We start from the raw sequence: 22326 nt of genomic DNA, 5'->3' as shown, positions 1-22326 counted from the left end.
AAACCTTTAACGTCCTTCTTATTTACGTCAAATAATATATACATACACATATATGATTCACATTCTTTAAATTCAAATATAAACATCATATGCTTATATATATAATAACTAGCTAGCTATTGTCAAGAATTATACATATGTATCTCTATTCAGGTCGTTCACTTGGTTATAAAAAAAAAACAAAAAATTATTATCATTTATTACGTCACATATTAAAAATCTCATAATTCTATACAGTATTACATTCTGTGTACATTGTTACATTTATACAATATAATTAATAATATAAAACTAATAAAATTCCTAAAAGTAGATACACTGTTTCAAAAAAAGTTAGCCACGGCTATAGCAGTATACATATCAGTCGTAAATATAAATAATATATAATAACTATACATATATACATTAATAGTATCTATTTTAAATATTAGGTATTGTTTATTGAAATTGAGACTCCATCCTAATATATCGTTGTAACTTGCGGCAATTATCACGGTGAAAAATTCAAAAGCCGCCCAAAATAATCAGCAGGCGTACCACATAATTTTTATATCGGTTCAATGACCGGAATAATTGGCCAATTTTGCGCACCACGCAAAGGACTTGTGACACAAAGAGGCTCACTACACATTGGGTTTGTATGTCTTTAGTTAATTTTATTTTAACACTGTTTTGTACGAAGCTAAAAGTTTTATTCTGCTTAAGAATGTATGTGCTATATAAACAATAAATATTATTGTGTGGATTTTTCGAATACAAGGCGAGAAATGTACGGGATCAAATCCTCGATTGCGCGAGGTTGTTTTAAGAAGCTTATTACTCCAGCAGGCTTCTACCAATACCATCAACCTTGGTGGTTTCACATACTTGAATGTTTGTGATCCAAAAAATCAAATTTAATATTAATTTCCGTGTCGAAATCGCAATTAAAATACGTTGTAAGACTAAAAACCGAAATAATAAAAAAATCTATTTTTTAGGTCCCATCTTTAAACACATAAAATCGCTGTAGCGTTTTTAACATCCTTATGAGGAAATTTTACGTTTATCGCTATATTTAATATATACAAACAGTTATTTTCAGTGCGAATACAAAACAGCGGGTACAACCTTACCATCAGATTGACAATGCTGTGTTAGAAGCTCGTTAGAGAACTTAATGGTATAAAATACCGAATCAAATTAAAAACTTCACAATATCACAATTAACTGATAACAATTTGGTCCAGCTATACACCACAGAACAATCAAGCCATTTATTCATATACTGGTTGAGTGGACCCCGTCGCCTTTGACTGACCTGTTCTTGGCCAGGTTATCCGATAAAGGAATTGACTCTCCTCGGTTCCGGTTTCTATAACCTGTAAATAGATGCATTTGAGTTTCACATGTCCTAGTGGCCCTAGGACTCTTAGACACATAAATTGCAAATGTTATAAGGGAAACAAACAGTCGTAGAAATATGTACCCGAGAGACGTCCTCAATCAAAATTTAATGTTTAATCATTCTTTGTCATAGGACTTAACAAACAATGGAATTGTTATTTAAGGACAGAGAAGCAAAGCCAACATCCTCTGGGGACCCTTATGTACACAATTGATAAGGTTTTATTGAAAATTAAGATCGTTGGAGTCAACCGTAAAAATTATCGAAAATAAACTAAGTAATTATCTTCACAAGTAAATTGTTAAATTGGAATGCTGAGGGTTAAATTATTACATTATTCATTTATAAGAGTAGACTGACATAAAGATAAAATGGAGCGAGAAAATGCTGTCAGCGTTAAAGGTACCACAGGAACCAAACTTTTTTGTTTGAATTTCTTTTTAAATAATTTGAATTATTACTTTGTAGGTTAGGAAAATTGTAAATATTGTATAATTGTAGTAATAATATTATACTTTGAGGATAAATAATATTCAATATTTCTCAAGCATTGAAAAAATAGAAACGAAGCACAGAGGCGATAGACGCACACTTAAAAATAGTGTCAAAATGTATTGTATATCAAACTGTAAATATCAAAATATATTTAATTAATTACTTATATTATATCATTAAATGAATGTGACCCAAAAGACGAGACAAATCTTTACCTAAACTTTCATCAAGTTTTACATGGCGAACTAGCCACTTTGTAACTGCGAACTTATCTCCCCTTCAGAAAAGGGACAAACTTTTCTTCATCGAAATCTTTATCCTTATTTGGCGATATAGTTCCATCACGGATTTGGCGATATAGTATTTTACTTGACCATAGTGATCGGTCTATGTTCAATGATAATAATATCTTTCTCTTCAGTCGATATCACACAGTTTTAACGATTTTTTTAAAATAATAACATGTCTTTTTGTCTCAAATTAAATTCTGAAATACGGAAGTTAACTTGATAGTGATATAATAACGTACCTGAGTAACGGGCCGTGTGACGGAAACGGCGGGCAATGCGGGGTGTGCGTTTCCTACTGTGGTGCCTTGTGAGCCGCTGCTAAACACAATCCTCACCTTCTTGTCCATCCAGGTCTAGAAAGAAGAATGTTGTCTTTTAATAATGTTAAGAAAGCAATAGATAAATAATATGTAACACATAACCATGCTCTTTATATTACGAGCAAAACCAATACTACACTTAAAGGGTCTGTTTCACAATGTCCGGATACGTTCCAAATAAGCTATTTATTACTTATTGGTAGGATAAAATAGTGTTTGTTGCGTTCATTGTGCGAGTCATGAAATGCAAAGTTTCTTATTCGGAACTTTTATCTTCCAAATAATTTATGTGTTGTATAGCTATTTGGTACTTTATCCATACATTGTGAAACAGACCCTAAATACTGCTGCTTCTACACAAAACATACCTCGCCTAATTTTCATGTTGGCATGTTCCTTACTTATCTTGTATTTAAGACAGCGAAACCGATCCCGACTTTTTGTATGCAAATTCGATGTGATTGTAGATGTCCTAGCGCTGATGTGAGTGATGTGAGTCTGATCACGCAGAACAAAAACTCGTTATTGAATTCGGAAAAAACGATCCATGTCGGTATTGCTATTCGAAGTAAGGGACGTCTTTTAATAGGAAATCTATTGCGGCTCGTTTAAAAGTTACCGTAAATCTTGTTAAATTGCCCTATATTCCAGTTAAACGAGACACTGATAAATATAGCTAGTACAGAATAATAGTGGTTAGTTAAACAGTAAGCCTCCTGGGTGACCTAATTTCTATTTAATCTTGTTTACTTCGAACAGGTTAGCTTACAGTTCCCTAAAGAAATAAAATATGTATATTATTGTAATTTACATATGTTTAATGGCTTACACAAATAAGTACAATTTTTAGCGTTGTACAAGTTTACCTACTGCTATTGATGAAAGAATAAGAAACATTTTGTCTTAAATTATTAAAACTATTAACTTTGTGTATCTGCTTTAATACGATTTACATACAAATATAATTTATAGATATTTATTTGCTGCTATAGAAAGGCATGCAACTTTTTAAAATTATTAATAAAGAAAAATCTCTTTTAACAGTCATGGTAAGCAGAATTATTTTACATAAACTGAGCCTCTTTCTTAACAATTAGTAAAGTCATCTATAAGTTAATTAATCATCATAATGATAGTATCATAATATGTAATAATAATTTATTCAAATTACATACCACAGATCCATACATATATATATAAAGATGGTAATTAAAAATTATCGCGTTTCTCCCAGAGCCGACAAGCGTAAGCAAAAACTGCCCAACAATTTGTACGACGGCTTTCTGGCAGTTGCGACTGAGAACACTCATCTATTGTACTAAGGATACTATTCCTACAATTTCTACTAACCAATAATGCATTGTATATTTGTTACAAACCTGTGCGACCCGTGTGACTGCCTCTTATAATACAAGCAGTAACGTCTTGGCTTGAAGGTGGAGGAGTCGCTTGTTTCTCCGCCGTTTTGTCAGGGAAGCACCACCTGGGAAAAGGAGAGTATTTTTTAAGTCCTTGGGCAGGCGGCGGACTCAGTTTAACGTCTCTATTTGATCATTTATACCACTTCTGTTTTAAAACCGCCGATTGTGGGTAACACTTTTTAAAAATAAGAGGTAATTTTATTAAAATAAATTGTCTAAAATTTTACACTCACACACTTGTAAACAAAATACTATTTAACTATTTTATTCGATAAAAATTAGAGTTATATAATAAGTTAATAGCCACGCTTGTAGTTTATATTTGGTTTCGAGGCATATAATTGAGTAATATTTTCAAATAGTTCGTTTATTTTATGAAACAAAAAGAAAACTTAAACAAAGTACGCCCTAAACAACACCTCTATCGTTTCCTCCTAAATAAGGGGGAAAAACTCCATGTTGGCATTACTGGAAAATTAGTTAATTTTTACACCGCGGGACTTCTTTGGTGACGCAAATAACTTTCATGAGTGATTAGAGAGCGGAATCCGCTGTATGTTTTTGAAAAGTAAGTATCAGAATCGCACCTTAAAGTTTCGGGCAACTTACTAATGAAGACTAGGAATGTCGTGGTTAATTAAGTACCAAGTGCTGACTATTGAATTACTTAGATAATGCTTAAGTTATATGACGTATGTAAGGTATTACCGTATTTAAAACTACGAAAATTAAACTCTCTTATTCTTTACCGAAATTCAAAACAGTTTTTTTGAAAGGAAAATGTTTAGAACTATTGTGCGCTTAATATTAAAACTTAATTTAATGAGAAGGTGTATCATAAAGAGATCTTTCTTTTTTTAACATCGAATTATTATCAATATATAATATTATATTTTTCTAGAACAGGGTTATGATGCCCTGATGTTAAGTTATACTGACGCTATGGACAGACACTGCTAGTGCGTAGTCGGGCTTTTAAGGATTAGTACACTCTTTTCTTGAAGGACTCTTTCATTACTATACTGAAGAGTTTCTTTGTATTTCATTCAGTTTCAATTAAAAATATGTTGTTCAAAGAAAAACACCGAGCAAAGGACACCGTGAGCAATTTCTGCAGAAACCCTACTTTATCTTTTAGTCGATACAAACTCCGGGGAAATAAATACAGATAACATTTTCTACAGCTGTGATACTTTTTTTGACATTTAACACCTTTTGTCTTCTGTCACCGTGACCATGCACGCTGTAAAGCACGCGAAACGTCGGATAAATTTAAAATTAATTATAAGTTTACAATAATACATAACTTCAATCCGTTAAAAAAGTGTTTTTCTTTAAATGTGTAAATGTTATGTTAATAAAAGACAATACTAAATATTTTGTTGTAATAGTTAATATCAAGAATGCCTCTAGGCTTACGGTTACACCATAATCAAATTAACATCATTGAAATCGCACTCGTAAAAAATACATCTAAAATATGCAATATCACACATTCATCTACATACTACATTACCTGAATATCTTACAAGTCTTAAAAAGACTGATAAAAGCCTGCCTGAACTTTCGATTCATAAAGCAGTAAGTGATGGGGTTGCAGAAAGATGAGCAGTAGGCCAGCAGTTGCAGAAGAATAATGCCTTTCGACCCAATATATTGATACAATTCTTCAGGATAGAAGAGATAAATCTGCGGACAAAGGCATATAACACTTGAATACTTAATTTGTGTCGATTTGATGACTAAAGGGTTTCCAGTCTACCCTTTAGTCATCAAATCCCGGTTCACTTTGAATTTGGCCCTACCAACAGACAATCGAGTCTCGTTCGACTACGCGTTAAATGTGATCTCCTTGGTCACAAATCATATTCAGACCAAGATTGCCGAATCGTCCCGTACGGTCCTAGGTGAGGTGACTTAACATAAAGTGTCATTATCGACAGGCTCCGTTTAAATCTTCGGTCCGAAATCTGCCAACTCCTGTGAAATACGTCTCGCTACTTCAGCTTGACTTTCACATCCTAGAGAAATGTTTTGCTCAAGGTCAATACTACCGTGTAAAGTGGGCTACGATATGTACCAGTAGTCGTTGTTGTCTGGTTATTTAGATGTATACCTCGGTCTTGGAAGAGTTCATCTTAAGGTCCTTCTTGACTCCCGATGTAGCTCGCCGTAGCCATATATCCCCAGGGTTAATAAGAATGAATAAAACTATGTCATCAACAAATCTGAAGTTGATTCCCTTATCATCGTCCCACTGTAGCATTTTTATCAAGACGTTTTCAAGAGTTATCGCAGTGAAAAGTTTGGAGATAGTATCTCACTGTCTTCCACTTCTCTCTCACCATAACTTATTCCTTTTATCGTGTATTTGTTATATCAGATTGATAACGGCTATTCTATAAAGATATGATCGCACAGTAAATAAGGAATTGCGTAAAAAGTGTTGCAAGATCTGATTAAAGTCCGTCGGATTTCTACGGCCGTTAATTCTGGGAGGTCCCCGAGCCCGCTCTCAGAACATGTGGAGGTCTGTGACGTTCCGCAGACCAGCCATCTGAAGTGCGGTTTGTTTTTGTACGGTCAATCGCTACTTCAAAAACCTCTATGGTTTTCTTCAGTAGCTCTGAAAGTTTTTACTAATACTATTATTACGCATTTTGTTTTGGAGCTTTCCATAGAAGATCAAAGAATTAATGAAATACGTCATAATGTTTACTCTTTAATTATAAAATAACATATCAAACGTACTATTACAGCCAACGAAACATTCAAAATCTATGTCAGATTAAAGTACTTACGGTATTAATGACGTGGAGCGGGGCCCAACAGACGAAAAATTCAAGAATTATTACAAACAGCATTCGTATAACCTGTGACAAAAGAAAACAGTAAGGGCAATCCAAAAAGGGTTTAAGGTACAGGCTAGTATAGAATAAAGAAACTTTTTATTTATTATTTATTTATTTTAATCCACAGTCGAAGTCTTGAATATGTACGTTAATTATGTCAGAAACAAATTTAAATTTTTTTTTAAAACGTTTACATTGTTTGTAAAACGTAATAAGACCACTTTTGGTCACCATACATCATTTACTTGCAATAAATAATTTAATAATAATTTTAACCAAAACTGGTACCTACGTTAAAATCATATATAATAACATTACACATCGGGTTGTCTATGCTATTAGAAGTTTAACAGCACTTGGACCATGTTCAGAACTCACTTTTCGTTTTGCTTCTATGCTCTTGTCTATGTGTGTCGATCGCACGACGTGTCTAAACTCGAGGTCAGTTTGCAGACAGCACACTGCTTTTTTCTCGGCATCAAGACGTTCTTCATTCTCCTAAAAACCGTATTGTATTAAATGATATTAATTACAATAAGTTATTCGTAATGTGTTAATCACGTCTACAGAGTCTAGACAACTTTACGGTCTCAAAGTAAATATGGGTATTTCTATTATGATTCGATACAACTTTCATATCATATCATTTGAATGTTGAATATTTACTTAACTAAACTTAAGCAATAGGATAATGGCCTCTTTGTTTAATTACTTTTACTAGAAAATACTATAGCTCTGGGAGTAACAGTGAACTAGAACCAATATTTTCCTTACGACAACATTAATTTATTCACAAATGTATAATTAATTTTCTTTCAGACGAAATAACACTCATTGTTCAGAATTTCCCGATATCAGATAATTCCGTCGTAGCTATATTATGGTTTGTTGTTAATTTTGTTCGCAACACTGTTGTATTTAAAAAGCTGTTTGTTCACTAGAATTTTTTAAACAAAATTCTTTTATACAAGATATAAATAACTACGAATAACACAATTATAGCGTTTTCTACTACATATACATACAATAAAAAAAATTGAGAAATGTGTCGGTTTTTGGGTAATTCAAAATGTCCATACAATTAAAATTTCCCTATTAACTGAAGTGCGTCCTTCAGTTATTTAACAGATTTAGCTACCTTAATTTCCGGGATGGTAATTTTAATGTTTGCAGCATATCAAACTCAAACTCAAACTAAATTAACTTTATTCATATATGTTACCATGTACACTTATAAACGTCAACAAAAAAGATGTGAATTCTAAATTTACATTAACTACCAGTTCCCAAGTCAATGGCAAAGAGCAGGCAAGAACTAGCAAAAAACTCTCACTAACAAATCACTACCTAGGATTAGAATATTTTATATTTATATAGTATATATATATATATATATATATATATATATATATATATATAGTATATATATATATACTATATAAATTTACGATTATTAATCGTCAAATTTATAAAAAGCTTTATTCCTAGATGGTAATGGCGGTTTAACCTGAAACGGTTTGTTTTACCTTAATTTTCTTGACGTTACAGCCATTTTTGCAACACAGTGCTGTTGCATTGCCGTTCAAAATTGGCGTAGATGTTGGTAGGTGATCGTCTCTATGCACTAAAACAAAATATATTAATATTAAATCCAATATATATTCAGCCTCGACAGAGATCAACAGCCGTCGCCGACGCTTAAAGACTATAATCGTTAGGTTATTTAGTCATTGGTGATTACGTCAACACCAATGACTAATTTACACTGTTAAATACTGTATGCAAAAAATTCCAAACCTCTACAATCCAGAAAAAAAAACAAACATTACAAGACCTGAAATGTATTTTGAATTATATAAAAGTATTATTTGATAATATTGTTAAAGTAACGATAAAAAAATGTTATATTTTCTTTTATACATTTATTGTATATAAAAGAAAGAAAGTAATGTAAATATATACACAACGTTGAAATATTATCTATAAAACGAACAAATTCCAATGTTTTTAGTATAACGTTACTTTAAAATATAAAGCGTTAAATACACTACGATTTCAAATTACCATACAAATTAAGTGATGTTAATAAATACGCATGAACTTGCATGAGCTCTTTTGTGCAGTCAAAGTGCAAACATCCTGAGGGTAACAATTAAAGAGAAGTCTTAGCTTATCGTATGTTTATTTGCTTGCTACATAAAGTTACGATAGAACCTGAATACTTTATTTATTTAATAGATTAAATAAAATATAACATGAATGTTTTTCAATAATTAAACTACAATAACGTTACAACGACTATGAAACAAAAAAAAAAGTGTGTGCGTGTAACCTTTACGCGCGATTGAGGTAAAACTTCTTTAGCGTTAACGGCATATTATATCACTGAAATGAATTAATATCAACTTAAATAATAAATATCATATTATAATTTAATTATATTTATTATTCATGTTCTTCACAAAGATAATTCAAATACGAAGGTTACATCGGGACATTTCAATATAACATTGTTATTGAATATTAGTCTTAGTTAGTCAGAAAATTTATTACTTATTTACTTATTTTCAAAGTAATAAATCAATAAGTATATCTACAGATTTTCAAAACCTTCGCAATTTAATTTTTTTTTTGAAAATTTTAAATTCACTTTTATTCACTTTGCTACACATACTCTTATACAACTTTGTTTATTTTTATATATTTATTTTATTTATTTATTTATTCACACTTCGTTGCTAGAAAGAAACACAAATAACACAATATATACCAGATTTTTAGGATAATTAATTTGGTGTTAATTTACGTCTTCCAAAATGGTAAAATACGAAACTAAGCAAAAAATCAGGCCGTATATGTAACAAAAGAAAAGCAATCTAGGATGGGAACCTTTAGTGGAATTTTAATATGTACACGTTACTAGTATGGATTTTCTTACTTGAAACACTTAAATGAGTTCAAATAATGCACCACTAAATGGCGCTGACATATTTATAAAACGCGCTATCGTTATTATTTTTAAATAGCGGAAACTCCACAGACAGCGTTACTTCCATCAGAAAAAAATGTAAGTTACTGCCTAGTCGTGCCTAAAGAAGTTTTACTTCAATATTTCATCTATCTTGACATTTCTATATTCGATAGCCTAGTACCGAGAAATTAAAGCATTAAATATTGTAAAAATTTAATCAAAGAGGCGTGACGTAAGCGTTACGAAAAGTGTGATCAGGCAAGGCGAACAGAAGTTGAGTGGGGGATATAAGCAAGAGACAGCAGTGCGCGCGAACATTTCTTTTCTCTCTTCCTCTCATAGCCAAATTTTATAACAACAAATGAATAATAACCGTAATGTGCCAACTACAAGATATGGAACCATCCAGTTCCATCCAGATCCATATGGATCCATGCAGTTTTTTCTAGATATCTGTCTAATTTTAATTCGAAAATATATGTATCTTATTTCTCATACGATAAGCCTATTGTCTCGTTTATACAATCAACCACAGTAATTACTGATGTATCCAACAATGAAAATAATGAATAAAAATAAAAGATCTCTGCAAAAATATTAATTTACCAATGAAAATATGAAATAAATTTAAATATTTGTAGAATATTATTATATTTATATGTATACATAATACACACACACACATTTTAATATTAATTTTTTATTAATATTAATTTTAATATTTCACCAAACATAATCTTAATATACACAACAATACAAAAAAATATAATTGTAGTTAATTCTAATATACCTAATAACTAACTTTAAAAATATATGCCTAAAGAGGCAAGGTTCCGAAGATACTAGCAGCGTTCCCCCTTTGAATAGCTAGACTAATTGTTTGTGCGAGGTAGCTGCCAGCTCTTCGGTCTCCTGTACTGTTGACTAACCTTTTTGATATCCCTAAGAAGCCTTATAGCACTAGAACCCCACGGACCAACAACGATCCAACCACGGTCTCGACATCGAATGTGACAAAATCATATTAGGAGCCTAGACCCCTGTATTTGCGGGCTTTAACTTTTTCAGCCCTATCACAAGCCGCACCAGCTATATTTTTGGCGAGGCTTCTTATCTTAATTATATATCAGTAATAACAATGACAAGTACATAAATATAAGCTACGTCAATGTGTGTGTTATAATTTTGACATGAAACTGAACATCCCTGCAGATTTATAAGCAAGTTTTGAGCAACTAAAAACCTATAGGACAGTTATAGGTAATGCCATAGATGACATCAGAAAGCTCAATCTATGAACAATAGAAATTAGTTAAATAGCAAAGACATACACATAGGTATGCTTAGCTTCACAATAATTACAGGAATTTAAAAAACTTCGAAAATGAGTTTTAGTACATTCTCGTACTTTTCTACCCTTTACTCAATCTCTTTTCGTCAAATAGTATTTACAATGATATAAAAAGAGATAGAACCGTACTTTTTTAAATAAGATGATAAATTGATGAAAAACTAAGGTAAACTAAAGCACATTCTACTGGCAACTAGCAAAATTTCCTAAAATTATTGCAGCCGAAGGAATTTGTTAGTATTAGTAAATTAAAGAAAAGAAAGAAAGAAAGAACTTTATTAGACACAAAATACATTAATGTTTCTATAAAGTAGAGTGCACTGGCCCCCACACTAGGATTCCCTGTGTTGTGGGCAGCCAGTCTCTTCCTTTTACATCTAAACGTTAATTAATTAATTAATTTTACTTAACAAATTTATATCTATACTATTTTTGTACAATAAGAATGTTTTCTGTATCAGTATAGGACAGCTTAACAAGATATTGTTTGAGTTTTTTAGTAAAAGTATGTAATGCGATTTTTGTAATGTTAGTGATAATTTTATTTTTAATGAAGTGGTGAATGGGCCTCGGAAGGAGAAAAAGCATTGAGCGAAAAAAGTGCGATTTTTAGGTTGCTTATATATAGGTTTGCGTTTGGTTTGATTTGGTGTTGTGGGTGTTTGTTTCTAAAAAAGTCTGCATATTGCTATTAAGTATAGTTGTCTCACAGTTAAGAGTTTTGTTTCACTATACAATTTTGAAGTTGAGTAGCGGAACGGTTTTCTAAAGCATATCTTAAGAATGGCACGTTGGGTGCGCTCAATTTTCAGCATCGAAGACAATGCCGCTCCACCCCATACCGATATGCAGTAAGATAATATCGACTGGCATAATGCAGTATACACTATCTTGGCTGTATGTGTGTCAGAAGGTTTTCTAAGGCGTTTGAAAACATTTATAAGTTTGCGAACTCGAGAACATATTAGATAGTTTATTTGAGGACTCCAACAAAGTCTTGAATCTATAATTAATCCCAGGTATTTGGTTGTTTTCGTGGGTTCCAGGAGAGGACAGTTACATTTGTTGCGAAGGTTCAGACATGAGTGTAATTTAATTTAAAATTACTTACAATATTTTTGCCAATTGTAGTTATGCTGTATCTCGTGCTGCAGCCCTCGCCATAACTTGGTAACGATGAGGGAATAGGCAACTGACATTACGAAGAATGGGATAAGGAGCAGTGCCGCATCCAATCCCAGGTTGAATGCTCTCTCTAGTTCCAAACTTGCCCAGACTTCACGACATTTGTATGCTACAAAACAAATTTTACGAAACGAATTTTTTTTATTTTTATAATATCAGTTACAGTGATAACCATCAATCTACCAGTACTATCACCATATTTACGATTAAAATCATAAAAAATACCAAACCGTACAGATCAAGTTATTTCAATAGATATCCTTAACATACTCATTTAACTAAGTTTAACGATTTTGATAAAGATCTTACTAGGATCTTTTCTATCTAAACCCCTGACTATTGTCATGAAACCTTCTAAAACATACAATTTAACGAGAAACGGAAACTAGCACTAACTTAATACCGTCATCAGGAGATGTCTTATGCCTAGTCCACACGCTTGTCAAACCTTGACAAGCTTTCACAAATTCAAACGTGTGGATGGCTTAGCTTGCCTGGGTTTGCGAGCGCTTGTCGCCGATCCGATCGAGTGTCGGTTTTTTGGGCACAAATCAAAGGAAGTTTGCGGCAAGCGCTTGTGGTCCATCCACATGTTTGTGCCTTATTAGTATCGCTTGCGCGCTGGTGGCGATAAAATATGAGAAAATACCTACCTAGTGCGGTTTCTATGAATTTTTATCATCCACCATCTTCTTTGTTGAACTTTTCGCTTTCTTTTCATCTTTTCACTTTGCTTCTTTTTATAATAAAAATAAGTTAAGCTAAACGTTATGGCAGATAATACCTCGACGTCCATCATGCTTGTGTCTTCTGAACACACTGACAAGCTCGCAAACGTGTGGATAACGACGTTTGTCTTACCAAAGTTTGCCAAGCATTTGTAGAGGTTTGAAGTTTGCGGCGAACGCCAAGCGTGTGGTCTAGGCGTTACTCTTATATGTACTCTTATTAGGTACATACAAGAGTCAGACATCTCCTAATCGTCTTCGGCCTTAAGGACTTAAGAAATATTCCTGCAAACAGGATCGCTGTTTTGAAAATTTCACTACAAGTGCGGAAAGCCAGTCATTGCAAAGAGTTCCGACAAATGTATATGGTTGAAATTGTTTTTGTTGACATTTGGTTTTTGACTCCAAATACTCTATTATTGAATAAAAACGAAATTAGACAAAAGTTAGATGACTTTGTGAGTTTTTGGTATAAAAAAATATATTGTATTGTGTTTCAATTAGATTATACCATTGAAATTATCATATCATACATATTAATTGCTTTTAATTCCATCATAACAATCTTAGATAAAATCAAATTTACGATGAGTGATTTTGGTTATGGCCTGCTCTTTAAGACCCATATTACAAGGTAAATAAATAATTTATAACAGAGTTCGGTTATGTCTAATTTTATGACTGTAGGTTCGCTTAATCATTTTTAATACAACACCAATTTATTTCTTTGCACGTAAGACATTATCACATTGTCTATATTTTCAAGAGCTCAAAGTAAAATTAGAACAAGAAGCTCATTACCTGTATGCATAGCAGTGAAAATTAATTATTCTCTCATTATTGAGTGTCAAGTTACAAGTTGACACTCAATAATGAGTGTCAACTTGTAACTTGACACTATACAAGTTCTCAGAATCCACCTCCAAGTGGTACAATAATTAGTAGAAGCTCTCATGCGTTTTAGGTTACATAATATGGAGAAATAAGAAAAAATTGCAACACTACTAAGCAAACACTAAAACACTTTTAAGTATTATGTGTAATTTTTAAGAGAAATCAGAGAGATTCTTGAGTTGCACAACTGTGTTTAATCAGACCAAAGGACGATCAATAGTTTTACCTTATGATAACAATCGATATGAAAGCCATAAATTACATTTAATTTTTTTTTATGTAATCTCGCTATCGCCCCTACGGATACAGTTCAGCTTGGGCTACGCTCACCATAACAATACATATAATGTTTAATTAAATCATAATTCGGGTAAATCGGTCGGTTAAATCATGAAACATTATTCAAATTATTCTCGTTCGCTGTCCTTTATTTTATATCTTACTAGCGGTCTGTCCTAGCTTCCCACGTGTAGACATGATTTTAAACAATTATTTATATGTTCTTTAATAAGCAAATGGTGAATTTTTTTTTTAAATCGATCCAGTACTTTTTGCGCCAATTCGTTACAACATGCTTACATACAATTCTTTCCTCTTTATAATGTAAGTAAAGATTGATTTATTTACTTACAGCCCATACAATATGGCCAAACGAACAAACAAAAGATGATACATATGCTTACATTGATTTAGTCTGTTATAGGAGGCCTCTTGTAGGTTTAGCTCTAGTGTAATTTAAGAACTGAAAAGTGACATTATGAGATACCATAACGATGGTTTCATAAAAATGTAATTCCTCCTGTTTGTACGCTTTCAGTAATACACATTTTCTAGAACTTACCATTTCCTTTCATTGGTTGCAGCGTGGATACTATCAGTATCGGTGAATTTAACCCAAGTGACAAAATCCATACAGTTGCGATCATTTTGTACGCGTGGCACTGTGTCTGCCACTTTCGGGATTTCAGCGGTCTGCAGATGGCAAAATATCTCTCAAGAGATATGGCCACAAGAGTCCACACGTCAACTGATACTGAGACAGCTGAAAACAAATAAATCTTTACATGGATTTCTATAAAACGTTTGACAATCATCAATCAATTTGAGAGCATTGATTCCTCAAAGATTTAATATGTGCAAACAATTAATGACTTTTAGTGTATTTTGATACTCATGGTAATGTCGGTAAAGCGTGAAAATAATGCTAATTTTATGCTCAGAATATCCAAACAACGCACGTCCTTATTACTGCTTTGGGTAGTTGATGTACGCGTACAATAATTTTATCGACATTTTTAATTGACAGTTAAGCCTAAGTTACAATACATAATTCAACAGTTAATTGTTTCCAGTATAATAATTTACTGGGTTTTCCACGTACAAAAGCTGGATTAATAATTTTCTATGTAGGCTATATACTTCATATCATCGTATTTTAGGTAGCCGGTTTCGATCGTGCTGTATATTACTTATATGCACAGAAATGTAGTGCATTTGAACAGCGTGCGTTTCATACACCAGGCTTGCCACCCCACCTGGCACCGTTTTACCGACAAATTTAACGCCGTCATCCATTTAATGTGAACGTCGAGTTATGTAAATAATATAATATACATATTAGCGTTAATAAAACTCAGGGAATCTGTTAAACAGGGAATATTAAACTGTTACCAAATTTAATAGTGGTTATGGCATTAATGAACTAGTAAAAAAATACTAATACTGACTTAATTAACAATCCTATCGCAAATCAAGTAAAGTATGCAAAGCGTGGTGAATGTTCATAAAAGTAAACGCATATTAAAAGGTGTATTAAAAGGTGTTGGTATCTAATTGAAATGAACGATATTAAATACCATTAGCAATTTTTCTGCTAGCGGTATCTATTAAAGTCCATAAAATGTTGTAAACGAGTAGTTTTAATTAAAACTGTTTCTAAGAAATCTCTCCTTTTAAAGAAAACACTTTTTTAACGGATTGAAGTTATGTATTATTGTAAACTTATAATTATTTAAACATAATTTTAAATTTCCGACATTTCGCGTGCTTTACAGCGTGCGTGGTCACGGTGACTAACCGTCGGATAAATTTAAAATTATGTTTAAATAATGATATGTTTACAATAATATATAACTTCAATCCTTTAAAAAAGTATTTTCTTTATATGTGTAAAAGTTTTGTTAATAAAAGATAAATCTCTCCTTTCTTGTTAGCCACATTTTCACAGATGATTAGAGAACCGTCGCATTTAAAATTAATAAAACAAACGATGAAATATATGAGCTCCATATCACGGGTGAAACAACAACATTAGATACCTTATAAAATGAAAAAGCAAATTTTATTGATATCAAATGTTAAGTCAAGAATAACAATAGGGATAAAGCCAGAACAGATTGAATTCAACAACTTTTTAATCAAAGAAAAGCCCTTAAGTCTCTTTGAAGGTTTGATTCTATTGGAAATTTAGGATGAAAAACATCTGGTCACGCTCCGGACAATTTCCTAAAGGAAAACTGATATAATTCTCATTAGTCGTGTAACGTTACATCACAAGGAGTGGGAAAGTTTGGTAAATTTCTTATAAGCTTCTGAACGGGTCTCCGTCTCCATTAGGGAAAATAATTCGGACATTTGAACGATATAAGTGTATCGAACTCTACAACTAACGACTCGAACACAAAAATAGATATAATTAGTTTAGAATAATTAGTATGACTTGAAACTTGAAAAAGCTGTTGTCCCGATTTTGATGAAATTACTCTAGCTGTGCCAACGGTGAAAGTACGGGGACTAAAATCTACGTCTGTAAGCTTAGAATGCCCAGATCACTCTTGCCTGTGAAAAATGATCAATGAAATATGCAAAAATGTCAAACGTTGACTTTCATTGTGCCACCTATATAAATTCTCGTAAATTATATATAAATATATGTATAGTATATAAATTTTTGTGTTGTTATGTAATCAAATCATTCCTTTTATATAATCATTTATTTATCTTCATGTACAAAAATTAATAAACTATCACAACACTCCATTATTAACATTAAATAACGCAGGGCAGCTAAGCAACACACACACAATTAAAACACAGATTAAACAAATCATGAGATAAGCTTTACAACACAAATAAATGATTTTAATTTTGATTGATGAAAGATACAAACAGAGAAGATTGGAGGTTCTAAAAGGAGGTCTTAGTCTAAGGACAAGCTGTATAACAAAAATTAACCGTCTCGCCGATTAATTATTATTAATACTGTTATTTTTTTAGTATTTCATATTTTTATGTACTAGTATAAGTAATTACAGCAATCAAGGGTTTTATTATTATTATCTGGTTAGTACAAGTGGGGGATGGAGTTATCACGTCCCGACGCTAAAATAAGGAATAAATAAATAAAGTAGATTATGAGTATTCGCACTACACTAACTATTTACCTATTAATAAAGAAAGGAAGTATTTGTGTTTTACTTCTTTTTGTAAAAAAAAATAACTTCAAATTCTTCCACATAACAATCCTACATACAAAAATATTGTAGTAATTTCGGTATACATTTATTTTTTTTCATTACAAAAACATCTTAATGGTCTTAATATTGAAACATGGGTTGGTAACAAATCAATCAATCTATCAAAAATAAAAGTCCATCAATACACATACAACTGTAAAAAACTCTTAGTAAAGTCGAAGAAAACATATAATACTTACATATAAAAAATGATTTGCTCGAAACTCGCACTGTGGTAACTCTCGTAAGTGATACAACTTTAGTCATTGCGTATATTTATGTAGTAAAATATTTATTATAGGCAACGTGCGACTCTCATACCTGAGGTCGTAGGTTCGATCCCGGGCTGTACACCAACGGACTTTCTTTCTATGTGCGCATTTAACATTTGCTCTAACGGTGAAGGAAAACATCGTGACATAACATCGGAAACCGACATATCTTAGACCCAAAAAGTCGATGACGTGTATCAGGCACTGGAGGCCAATCGCCTACTTGCCTATTAGATTTAAAAATAATCATGAAACAGATTCAGAAATCTGAGGCTAGACCTAGCCTAGTTTAGCAGTTTTAAAGTTTGATATGTTATTTTGACTTCAATATATAACTCAGCTGTTCAACTGGGTACGAAAGACAGAAGAAGTACCATCACATTGGTCTATGTCCGATATATAATCAACCAAAATGGCGACCCTTTAAGTATAGGAAATTATAGGTCCATTAGCATGTTAGCAAGTACTTATATATAAATTGTTTTGTTCTGTAATATTAACGTAACGCACGTCATTAACAGTTCACAATAGGACAAGATGCGAGCATGATTAAGTACACGCCATAGAACCAATCTATTAACAATCAGGCTATCTTAATCGCTGTAAATTTAGTTGGAATAGATATTAACTTTCAAAAAATTCAAAAATTATTTATTCATGTAGTTAACATAATGTACACTTATGAACGTTAAAAAAGAAATATAAATTAAATGCTTCTAATTTTACATTTAGTAGTTCTGCTAGTTCTCAAATCAAGGGCGTAGAGCCAAGAAGAACTGGCAATAAACTCTTCGCCACTCTTTTTAATCGCCAAGTTTTTTCTTTTCCACAACGTTCGTAAGGAGCTGCAACCATTACACCATGTTCCATATGACATCTTGATTAATAAGGTTAATAAAATAAATTAAAAACAAAGATCTGTCCGCTATCAGCAGAAGGCATGGTGAAATAGGACTAAACAAAACAAACAAGAAATACAAACAGGACCAAAGTTTCTTCGGAGAATCTTTCGCTCGAAAATAAGGAGAGAGATCTCGTCTTTCTTGCTAAGGGGCCAGGTTTCAGAACCATAAGTGAGCACTGGTCGCAGCAGAGTTTTGTACAGAACAAGCTGGTATTCTTCCTGAGAAGTCGCGATTGGAAATATCTGCGAAGGCCAAAGTAGCAGCGGTTTGCTACCAGGATATATAAACTCATTTACAAAAAACATATTTGAAGACTCTCATCTGGATGATGTTAAAGCAAATACGCACTCAAAGGCAATATATTATAATGTACTCAAAAATAAATGCACGTTTAAAAGTCGTATTTACACTACGAGAGTTTTTCGCAATTTAAATAGACTTGTTGCGTAAACACAGCGCGGATGTACAAACATGAATAAAGTAATAGTTATATAGTATATTTTCGTCCCAATATACTAATAACAGACTTACTTCTTTGTAAGCAACAAATTTAAGATAGATGTGCCATAGTCTTGAAAAGGGCCAGACTCAAAATGTGGTGGCTAGAGTCCATGCGCTTATAGAAACATCAGTAAGAAACAAAATCATGTATGCACCTGATGATTGATATACGCTGGTTCGAATATTCTAACAGTGTCCCATCCTATACGTTGAATGTTAGATTTCAAAGAATGGCTACATACTAATTAAAAATATACGAACTTTATGAAAATTATTAGAAAGATAAAATTCAAGGGCACAATTTATTGGGTTTTAGGATTGATAGAATCATGAATTTTATAAAAACCTAAATCTTACTAAGGAAGGCCCCTGACGAAGATGATTAATTAGACTTAAACTAATTAACTGTATTTTTTATTTTTATGTTGAAAAAATAATAATAAAAAATCAAATAATAAATAATAATGAAATCATAAACTTAAAATATCTTATAATTCATTTCAGAAAAAAAATTAACAAAAAGTGAATAGATCAATTTCTAGAGAGATTCAAACATTCATTACGCTCTCCTATTATCCTCCTCTATTGTTGACATGTCGCTTTGAGCGTAACAAATTCTTAAAAGGCCGGCAACGCACTCGTGAGCCCTCTAGCATCGAGAGTGTCCATGGGCGGCGGTATCACTTAATATCATGTTTTGTTTGTAAGGGCAGTTCAGACTAGGATTTGATACAGTAAATTAAATGAAATTGAAATTCTGCGCACTTATAAATTTTTAACGCGCGATTTGGATTTTATAACGCATTTGCATTCGAAAAGCAAAATTTGGCTTAGAAGTCATAGATCACAGCCTGCGTTGTCGTATATGTCGAAATAATCGGTGTATTATACTAATTATTACCTAAAGTCCATTACAAAATATATTGTGACTTATCAACTTGTCAATAGTAGGATTGCTTATAGTCTCACTGAAATAAATGGGTTTGGCTTATACCGTTTCTTCTTTACTCATTTTAACTCTCACTATATGACAAAAATCTGGACAGTTACTCCAATACTATTACGTACAAGGAAAATTCCAGGCATACCATTGAATGTTATTGAGAATTTTATCGGTTTTACGATCACTTTCAGCATTTTTATTACTAGTGGCTAGGTTATGATGTACACAATATAAAAATACGTAACGGTAAATCTTTGCGATGGTTTTTATATGTATATATAATATACATTAGAAGCCACGAACAACCATTGAACAGTGTTCAATTAATTTACAAATTAATCAGTTTTTTAAATAATCCTTAAATTTTTCGGACGACGATGCATGACAGGGCGTTTTTTACCGCTCTTTCTACCGTTATCAACCTACTTTATGGAACCAGTTGCTTTTCAGATTTTTCCAGTTACAGCATAGAACTTTCAAGAGGATACTGGCGTTTGGCCACGCAAATGCAAGCCACACGATGATTATTAAAACATAAATAATCGATATAATTCGTAAAGTGTATAAAAATAAGTAAGTGTACAAAACTAAGTTCGTATGAAACTTCTACATACATTTATTCATTAATTACATTTATAGATTAACGGCTAAAAGTAGGTATAGAAAATGTCTCACCTTGCAAAAATGGTATTAATTTGCATAGTGTAGCTCCAAACAAAAATCTTCTGTAAATTTGCCCAACCAGAGTAAAAGGTAAACAGAATACTCCCAGCAAGAAATCTGATATGGCCTAAAATAAAACACACTTAAATGTATTTTTAAAGACATATCTTCATATATATATATCCTGTCACTATGTTTGTCCGCGATGGAATCCAAAACTTACTACTTACCGATTTTAAATTAAATTGGCACACCGTGAGCGGTCTGGTTTAACTTAAGACATAGGATAGCTTAGATCTTTAATTATTAGTCAATGGCAACCGGAGGCGCTGGTAATCGACATATTATGTATAATCAAGACCATAAATCAAGAAGATATTTAAATTTAAAAAAAAATTAAGTTATTAGATAGAATAGATGTTTTTTCGAAGTAAATGACACATTTGATTGGATAAAAACCGAATTGATTTGTTTACTTTTAAGTATTTGAATTTATGATGAATTTTATTTAAACGTAACTTTACTTGAAATAAAAAGTACTACTTTCATATTTAGGAGGTTTTTCTACAGATTTTAAATAATTTCACTGAGAAAAATGTGAATAAATTAAATTATGATTTGCTGACTTTCCCTAGTAGCTCGCCTGCATCGTCGCAGAGAAGCACTGCGTCAATTGCAATTTTTTTTTAATTAATGTATATTTATTTTTGTTGATTTGGTTATACACTTCTTGCACATTATCCTTAGTATTTTTTTTCCTGGAATAGATCGCTTGTTAGCGAAAAGCCCATTCATTTAATTTGTAATAATGTATTTTATTTGTTTTAATTTATAATTTGTAATATATACTCGCGAGCCCTCTAGGATCGAGAGTGGGCGTCATGGGCGCCATGGGCGGCGGTATCACTTAACATCAGATGAGCCTCCTGCCCGTTTGCACCCTGTTCTATAAAAAAAATTAGCACTCACTTCAAAAGTAAACAAATTTCTTACCAGGTTTAATAGGTATACATTAGTGACAGTCCTCATTCTCCTATTACTAGCCAGTGTTGCTATCACGAGACAGTTTCCGGATATCGACAAGAGGAAAATCAGGAAATAGGGTGGCAACACAAAACGCCATTCGTAGGCATTGGATACAGTTTTGTTCATTGACACTGTGCTGATTGTACTCGACGAAGTATCTCGCATCACGAGGGAGCTGATATTGAATAGAAGGGTTTTATTTGTATCCATTGCAAATCTGAAACAAAGGTTCACTATATTAGTATATTGTGAATATATATATATATATGTAGTGAAACCTAGGAAAACAATGAAGTTATTTGCACAGAATATATCGATTGAAATATATGTATAATAATTTGTATTCTAAGTAGTCAGCCATAAGTTACTAATGAAAACCGATTTTTTTCAACACTTTTATTATTTTATTTAATCTTATAGTGAGAAATAAATATTCCCGCAAGGACTTTTTCGCCTATGATAGAACAAGACCTGAAGCTCGGTGCTTATCCTCGATATACAGGACATGCCATAAATCAATATTTACAATTAAAGAGTGGATACATAAAAACGCCTTCTGTCGCGATACGCAGGAGAAAAACACAGAAATATAGTAAATATTACTGAT

At 32.3% G+C, this 22326-nt stretch overlaps 1 protein-coding gene across 1 annotated transcript; it reads right to left on the bottom strand.

The window, feature by feature from the left end:
* Positions 1-271: 271 nt before the first annotated feature.
* On the bottom strand, positions 272-21929 carry LOC110999611 (cholecystokinin receptor-like). Its single transcript, XM_045632050.1, has 11 exons — positions 21687-21929; positions 20706-20820; positions 14736-14936; positions 12199-12381; positions 8292-8389; positions 7144-7263; positions 6715-6786; positions 5430-5602; positions 3872-3975; positions 2412-2525; positions 272-1361 (listed from the first exon to the last, which is right to left on the bottom strand). The coding sequence occupies exons 1-10, from the start codon at positions 21927-21929 to the stop codon at positions 2491-2493; spliced, it is 1344 nt and encodes a 447-aa protein (XP_045488006.1). The 3' UTR covers positions 272-1361; positions 2412-2490.
* Positions 21930-22326: the final 397 nt, after the last annotated feature.

Source organism: Pieris rapae, chromosome 18 (assembly GCF_905147795.1).
Source record: "Pieris rapae chromosome 18, ilPieRapa1.1, whole genome shotgun sequence".
NCBI classification, from domain to species: domain Eukaryota; kingdom Metazoa; phylum Arthropoda; class Insecta; order Lepidoptera; family Pieridae; genus Pieris; species Pieris rapae.
This window is presented reverse-complemented; position numbering and strand designations above follow the sequence as displayed.